General features: G+C 44.0%; 1 protein-coding gene across 1 annotated transcript; it reads left to right on the forward strand.

The window, feature by feature from the left end:
* Positions 1 to 30: 30 nt before the first annotated feature.
* Positions 31 to 7105, forward strand: LOC135994811 (oxidative stress-responsive serine-rich protein 1-like). Its single transcript, XM_065645691.1, has 4 exons — positions 31 to 115; positions 3425 to 3536; positions 5307 to 5420; positions 6191 to 7105. The coding sequence occupies exons 2-4, from the start codon at positions 3460 to 3462 to the stop codon at positions 6882 to 6884; spliced, it is 885 nt and encodes a 294-aa protein (XP_065501763.1). The 5' UTR covers positions 31 to 115; positions 3425 to 3459; the 3' UTR covers positions 6885 to 7105.
* The last annotated feature ends 949 nt before the right edge of the window (positions 7106 to 8054 follow it).

Consider the following 8054-nt stretch of genomic DNA (forward strand, 5'->3'; position numbering starts at 1 on the left):
CGTTAACCCCGCCCCCGCCCGGCCGCCGTCGCTTCCGGTGGAGGGCGGGGCCGGGCGGGCGGCCCGGCGGGAGACGGCGGGAGACGGCTGGCCCGAGCTGGGCCGGGGCAGCGCGGTGAGTGAGCGCGGGCGGCGGCGCCTTCCCCTCCGCGGTCCCTCCGCTCTCCCCGTGCGGCTGGTGCCGTCGCGTCCGCACAGCGCGATCCTCCGTGGCGGGTTCCTGGAGCGGCCGCCGGTGCCTTGGCGAGGGCGGAGGGTTCTGGGGGAGCCCCGGCGGGGCGCGGGGGTCGTGCTGAGTCACCCCCGCCGCCGGCTGGGCCTTCCCCCCGCGCAGGGGCGGGAGCGGGGTGTGCGCTGGGCCCCGCCTCAGGGCCGGGGGGTAACGGCAGAGGCCGGGGGCTCCCCGGGGCTGCGGGCGGGCACGGACCGGGGAGTGAAAAGCCCGCGGGGCGGCAGTCGGCTGCGGGCTGCCCGTGTGCGGGGTCGCGGCTGCCCGTATGCGAGGTCCCGGCTCCGTCTGCCCGTCGTGCTGCCGGGGCCTTGGCCGGGAACGGCTCGGGGCTTCGGAGCCCTTTACGGGCCCGTCTGTACAACCGAACGCGGGGGTTTGTTGCACCGTCGTAACTTTATCAACTGTGGAAATGGCCTAAAGTTGTGGTAGAGGAGGCTCAGATTGGACATTGGGAAAAGTTTCTTCCCGGGAAGGGCTGTCGGGTATTGGAACAGGCTGCCCAGGGCAGTGGTGGAGTCACTATCCCTGGAGGGGTTGGACAGACACGGAGATGAGGTTCTTAGAGATATGGGGTTGGGTGATGGTTGGACTCAATGATCTTGAGAGTCTTTTCCGAACGAAATGCTTCTATGGTTCTGCAAGTCACAGCAGGTGTTCTTGCAGTGTGTAAGGCTGGGTTCATAGTCCTGTACTGCCGGGAAACGGCTGGAAATAAAATGGGAAAGGATGACTGTGTATATTCCTAGGAGATAAAAAGCATACGTTTTCATGTGGTTTTTGATACAAGACTAAACTTTGGTTGTTTTCCACAAGTTTTTTTGTATCAGTGGTAATTGGCTGGTGTGTCTGAAATGCTTAATCTTATAGTTAGTTATCACAGAGTGGGTTTTTATCTGAATAAATTCTGCATTGTTTTGAGGGTTTACTGTGTCAGTGATGGAAGGTGGCAAAATGAAGTATTTAGTCCAAAACTGGCAGTATGTTTTGAATAATGTGCAGTGATTTTACAATGTTTTACTGTCATTTTCTTGCTAAGGTTATATAATACAGGGCTTTGGTATTTAAAAAAAAAAAAAAAGAAAAGTTGTAAACTAAACTTTTAATTTTAAAGAACCTTCTGTTTGGGTCAAGGAAAAAAAACTTTCTGAAGCAGGGACCATATGTTTCACCAGATCAGCAGTATTTAACTGAGAGAGTGTCTAGAATAAAAATTTGCTCAGATGAGCATCACATTGTCAGTCTCTGTGCTAGCTTCCTCCTCTTGTGTTTACTTGCTGTCTGACTCACCGGACAGCGTATGCCTTGAAGGTGTTATGATACATTTATCCTCCTGCGTGTGTCATAATAGCTGTCTGCACTACAGGGTGTTCGGATGAAATCACAGCCAAGCAAGCAGCCGGAACAACAGTGGGGAGAGCTGCCACCTCCAGTGGAATGAGGCGGTGAGGGAACAGAAATCCCCACTCTGCGTCTGCACAAATAACTGAGCTGTAGAGGTTCAGATTACTCCTCCCTCTTCACTGAGACTTTTCCGTTATACAAAATAGCTGGTGTTTAGTTGGTAAAAGCAGTCAAAATATAGGTATTACTGCTGTATTTTTAGGTAGAGTTAGTGATCTGTGTGTATTCTTGTTACAGGAGCTGTTATCACTTGCTGGGTTTGAATAATTACCTTCGTAATGTATTCTTAGAGCTTTGAGAAGATACAGAATCACAGAGCAACTGAGATTGGCAGGGACCCTGGAGGTCCAGCCCCCCTGCTCAGGCTGGACCACCCCAAGCTGGTTGCCCAGGACCACATCCAGGCAGCTTTTTGGACATCTCCAAGGAGGGAAACTCCACAACCTCTCTGGGCAGCCTGTGCTGGTGCGCAGTCACCCTCACAGCAAAGAAATGTTGCCTTCTGCTCAAACAGCACCTCCTGCGTTTCAGTGTGTGCCCGCAGCCTCTGGTCGTGTCACTAGGTGCCACTGGGAAGAGCCTGGCTCTGTCTCCTTTGTGCCTACCCTTCAGGTGTTTATAGACATCGATGAGAATCCCCCTGAGCCTTCTCCAGGCTGAACAGTCCCAGTTCTCCTCATCGGAGAGGTGCTCCAGTCCCTTCATCATCTTAGGGGATGCTCTCCAGCATGTCAGTGTCTCTTTAGTGGGGAGCCCAGTGCTGACCAGAGGGAAGTATCAACTCCCTCGACCTGCAGCCCGTTAGTCTCTTTGCCACAGGGGCATGTTCCAGGAGTAGTCAAGTCAAAAGCCTTAAATGAAGGGGGCTAATCAGCCAGGTAAATGTAAACAAATACTGAGCCTGAGGTGGTCTGGTGTAGAACTGAGACTTGCTGCTCTTGGTGGTTTCTGCTTGACAAAAGCAAAGCCCTTTCTAAGGGAGCAAATCTTTATGGAGTATTTTTTAGCGGAAGGATGGCTGGTGTAAGATGTGCATGTGATTGTAGAACTGTGAGGTACTGAAGACCATTGAATTTAGAAAGATTTGAAGTTTGTCTGTAGGTAGATTAAATGATGGCCAGAGTAGATTAAAAAAAAAATTATTTTAATCACTTCCTTTGTTATTTAAAACAAGGCTCTCTGTTTGCTGTTCATACTCTTTTTTTTGCACTTGTACTTGTTCAAGAGCTGATTTAATGGGTATTTGCAACCAAAATGCCATGTTCTTATAGGATTGTGTAACTCTTGCTGGGATCTAGACATAAGATAAAAAAATTTTGTTTAGCTTGAAATTCTATCTTGTTTTAAGAAAAAATTGTTGAGATTTGTTTTCTTAAATATATAAGTTACATCAAGTCTCAAAGTCAGAAATGGTAGTTGTAGAAAGTTGGCTGTTTCTAATTGCGTTGTTCCTTCTCGCCTTTCACCTGTCCTGGAGTTATTCTGGTAACACTGTAAGACAAATAGAAAAGTCTGTCTAAACTGTGATGGATGTGCAAGATGCTACTGACACCAAATTTAACTTTAAATTGCTAATTCACCTAAGCAGTTGTACAAGAGACTGTTTGTTCCATTCTTGGGTATCGTAAAGCTTGTTCTGAATCAACTTTCAAAAATGTTCTACTAGAATGACCTCAGCTTTGTGTGCTCAGCGTGCTATTTTGAGTTTATTTTTGTGTATTATGATGCTGCTGGGCAACTAATGTTTTTAACAAGGTTCTTACATTCATGTCTCTTTTCTGCTTGTAACAGTACATGGTAACGGTCAACTTCTGGCCATCCCAATAATGAAAACAGAAGCTAAGGATGGAGAAGAGGAAAGCCTGCAGACAGCATTCAAAAAGCTAAGAGTTGACACAGCCGTGTAAGTAACACCACAGGGAGGTATGGAGTTAACATATTAGAAATGGTCTCAAAGGGAACGCCCTTGCTGTTCAGTTTGAAGGAATGAGGTAATCCCAAAAGGTTGGGCCCTGAAAGCCTTCATTCTAGTTAAACTGAAATAAATTCACCACCTGTAGACTGCACTTCTCAAGAAATTGTATTATAATTTGTTTGATCGCTGTCAGCTCCCAAAAGGCTTGAAACAAACCTAACAATAGTCAGCAGTTGACAACATGCTTGAAATGAATTTTGGCATTAATCGGGCTGCCAGAGGTTATGTCTGTAGCACGCGAACTCTACTGTTGAAGTTAGTGTATCGTCATGGCTCTGAAGGCCTGTCATGAGAATAAACTCCCATCTTTTCCCAGGAGAGAAACGTTCTTTCCATGTCAGTAAAGGGGAATGATAGATGCAATGCGTGATTCCCACACAAACTATTTTTATTGATGTCACTTACAAATTTCCTATTTATAACCCAAATCACTAAATGGGAAAGAATGCTTTTTGTGTTGTTTTGTGGGAGATCTGACACGTGGCACTTACCCTCCCTGTCCCAGGTAGCAGAACACAAGCAGCATGTGTCTTCTGTTGATGACGATCATTTTTATCTGAAATGGAAAAAAAGAAGGCTTCTATATAATGGGTTTTTTCTGCTGATAAATGTGCACCATTATGTATTACTTTATAGTACTGTGTTTCTGTAAGGTTTTGTCAGTGATGCAATTATATTGGTGACAGAAATGAAAGTGTAGGTAAGGCGGCATGTAAAAATCAGTGTGGTAATGAGAATTACCTTGGAACTTAGGTGGCGAGTAGATAGGCTTCTAAAGCCATCTTTCATTTAAGTAATTAAACTCGTTAGAAATGTACCTGAGTGCCTCGCATTTCTTCAGTATCTATAGTCTCACCCCCAAGTCAGGCATTAATTACTTTGGGGTTCTTACTGTTGGCCTTCAGTTTACTGCTCTGTGTTCATTGTTCTTTAAATGGAAAATAGCAGGTGTTTGACTAATAATTTAGCCTCTATTAAATGTCAGTTAAAGCTGTCAAAGAACAGTGTGTGAAGACTTATTTTTCACTTTGCAGGGAATCGACCCTGCTTACAAACCAATTTGATACAGGATTTGGAAAATAATTTCCCTGTGGATCCCAGTGTAATATGTGAAGTGAAAAAATGGGAGTTTGGTATGAATTTATAGTGCCAGAAAAATTAGTAAATCTTCTAGGGTCCCTGGCTTGAATAGAAGTTGAAGATCTGACACAACTCTGTTGCTCAAGTGATTGAACTTGCAATAGTATGAAGAGTTTTAGCTTATGTTGTCCTAGACAGAGGCCTAAGTGTTCTTTGATTAAACAAAGTCTGTTTGTGTCCAAAAACATTTATTTTTAGGAAAGAATGGCTTATTTGTCTTTGGAAAAAGAGACATGTTTCCTCAGTGATTGTGTTTTTGCCCTCCCCTCTCCTGGGAAACTGAAATTTAGCCATTGTGTGTGCTTTGTCATTGGCCTGTGGAGTTTGGATTTGCAGTCTAGTTGCTGAATGGAATCACATTTGATGAAAGAGTCTGTCGTACACACTTCTGAGATAGGAATATGTAAACGCTTTCTGATTTGGTTTGCCTTTGTGGGTGGGTCTTTTAAGACATATTGTAAACGATTTGTCGCCACCTCTTTTGGGAAAGAAGATTCATAAGCTTTTTGGTATTCATAATGCTGACCAGTCTAGGCTGTTAACTTTTCTCTTTCACAGGTCTACTGCTTCTCTCGCTGTGGGTGAAGGGACAGGTCCAAGAGCACTGGTTAGAACAGCAGCAGATGATACCAAACCTAAGACTGTGTGTACTTCCAAGGACACCTGGCATGGGTGAGAGAAGCTTGGGATTATCAGACTGCTTCAAATGATACCGCATGGAAAGGGAATTTTAAATAGACGAGTTTTCTAGTAGCTACACCCCTACCCAAGCGACCCTGTTTTTTTTTTTTTATTAAAGGCACTGCTTAAAGTACTCTACACATTCTTCTGTTCATATGTGGCTACTATTCTTATTTACAGTTATAGGAAGTGAAAGGAAATGCTGATCAGCTGTAGGTTTCTAGACATTATAGGTGTTTCATAATATAAATGTGAACTGCTGGTTTTGAATCAGACAATCATAAAAGCATCTCTTTCAGTAATTATTTAACACTGCAGAAACTGTCAATATCCCTTGGGAACTAGATTAAAATAAACAATTGTTTTCTGGAGTATCTACACAGAACTTAATGCTCATCTTCTACTGAAAGAAAACAACCATTTGGCCTTGATTCATTAGTTTTGTGCTGTCGTCTTGTGCTTTGTCCTTCTCTTAGAGGTTGTTTTGTCACGTTTCACGTGCTTTACTAATCTTTTTTCCTAATCTTAAAATCTAAAAATGAAATTTCAGATTTCATTTCTCAGGTGTTCCTTTTATATTTTATACAGCTGCTTGACTAGAACAAAGTCAAATTCCAAGGTAACAGAATACCATGAACAAATACTCTGAGCTTAAAGCCCTTGCATGCAATATATATACTGTAGAGATCTTGCACAATGGTGTTTGTAATCTAGTTACAAGTTTTGTAGTGAATCTTCACTGGTGTATCTTTCCCTGGTAGGTCTGTGAAGAAGCCTTCAAGAGGAGTTGTGAGAACCCAGCGTCGCAGGCGTTCCAAATCTCCAATTCTTCATCCTCCAAAGTTTATCCATTGCAGCACAAAATCACATTCCACTTGCAACCAGCTAGCGCACAAGAGCCAGCTCGATGCCCCAGATGACAGCAGTGGGTTTGGGATGCCAGTGCCAAAGGAAGCTTGTGCACAGGAACGATGCAGTACTGCTCCTGACGTTGGCCAGAAGGGAGCTGATGTTGAGTCTTTGGGAGCTTGTGTTACACAACTGGCGTCAGAGAACAAACAGGAGAACTCTGCAGCTGCCGTTGCTGTGGTATCCAACACGAGCCTAAAGACCTCGGAGCTTTCTGACTTTCAGTCCATGTCCAAGCTGAACACAAATAAGCCATGTGCGTGTGCAGATAAAGCCTGTCATTGTAAACGATGGCAAGATATGGAAGTGTACAAATTCTCTGGCTTGCAGAACACCCTGCCGCTGGCACCTGATAGCAGAACAGTTTCTGAGGACCAGTCCCAGGCTTTGCTGTCAAGAACTCCCTCCAGTTCTCCACGCTCTTGCTCTGAGCAAGCCAGGGCCTTTGTGGATGATGTGACTATTGAAGATCTTTCAGGATACATGGAATATTACCTGTATATCCCAAAGAAAATGTCTCACATGGCAGAAATGATGTACACCTGACAGCAATGAGCACTAAAAACAGAAGAGTGGGTGGTTTAAATCTGCCCTCTGTCAGCCACATGAGATGCAACCCACTCCCTGCTCACTGTGCTTGCAATAAAAACACTTCTTTGCATCTTAGCTAATGGTCATTATTTAAGCTGGACAAACAGTTTAGCTTAAGCGTTATAGTTTCAGCTTGGAATAAGGAAATAAACACAGTGAACGTGTTTAATGCATATCTGCCTATAATTAAATGACTTTAACATTTGGGAAATTCTGCTTTGTTTTCAAAGTCCTCCTTTTTCAGTTTGTTGGAAGAGAAGAGTCTCCAGATTGCTTGGTGATTAGAGCTATTATTATGAGAAACTTGGTGTAATTTGGCTTTTTTTAAATTGCTTTGATCTCTGGTTGTTAACACTTGACACTTGTGGTTTTGAACACTTGTGCCTTTGATTTTAGTTCATAAAGGAGTGACCATCTCCTGTCCTCTCCTTGGTACTATTACCACTCTAGGCAAACTCAGGAGGCAGAGTCGTCTTTTCTTGGGTTGGAGGCATTGTTATTTCTTCGTGCTTGAAGGGGCTTTATTTCTGACAGGCTGAACAGGCGTCCCCCTGCCCTACCTTTGATGTCAATGTAGTCAGATGCTCTTAGGTTAAAATAACATTTGTTTGCAAGGCTTCCTGATGAGAAGAACTCTGATGAAAGCAAGATCGTTTCAAGAGCTTGTTCTGATCTCTGTATTGTTGGTTAGCAGAAAATGTAAAGCAAGCGTAACTTTTTGTTGAATGTCCAACAGGCCTTAGAGACTTGTCAGCAGCAGGAGGAATACCCTGCTGTCTCCAAGGGCATTGCTTCTTCATTAGCCAAAGGAGAAATGAGCTGATGGACCTTGTTCAGTTTATTTCTTATGAAGGCCGAAACAGCCTTCAGTGGTACTAATTCCTGAACTACACTTTCCGCTTTGTTCAGCCTGCTCTATAAACCAAGTATAACTCTTCCAGTATTAAGATTTGCAGACTTGAACAAACAGTTGTCAGCTGCACAGTAGGGAAATGTTGAGCACTGTATTTTCTTTACCCTCCAGTCTTTTTGCTAAACCATTGTCACTTTAGGTGCCTCATCCAGATCCAAAATATTGGTGGAACTTTGCATTCTTCCTGAAATTTACTTCTTCAGGAGCAACCA

Source organism: Caloenas nicobarica, chromosome 15, assembly GCF_036013445.1.
Source record: "Caloenas nicobarica isolate bCalNic1 chromosome 15, bCalNic1.hap1, whole genome shotgun sequence".
Lineage (NCBI taxonomy): Eukaryota > Metazoa > Chordata > Aves > Columbiformes > Columbidae > Caloenas > Caloenas nicobarica.

What these genes read in the sequence shown, in the direction of transcription:
- LOC135994811 (XM_065645691.1), top strand. Translation starts at nt 3,460, where the DNA reads ATGAAAACAGAAGCTAAGGATGGAGAAGAGGAAAGCCTGCAGACAGCA. An exon ending in CTAAGAGTTGACACAGCCGT is followed by an intron (nt 3,537 to 5,306) that starts GTAAGTAACACC and finishes TCTCTTTCACAG; the next exon opens with GTCTACTGCTTCTCTCGCTG. An exon ending in TCCAAGGACACCTGGCATGG is followed by an intron (nt 5,421 to 6,190) that starts GTGAGAGAAGCT and finishes TTTCCCTGGTAG; the next exon opens with GTCTGTGAAGAAGCCTTCAA.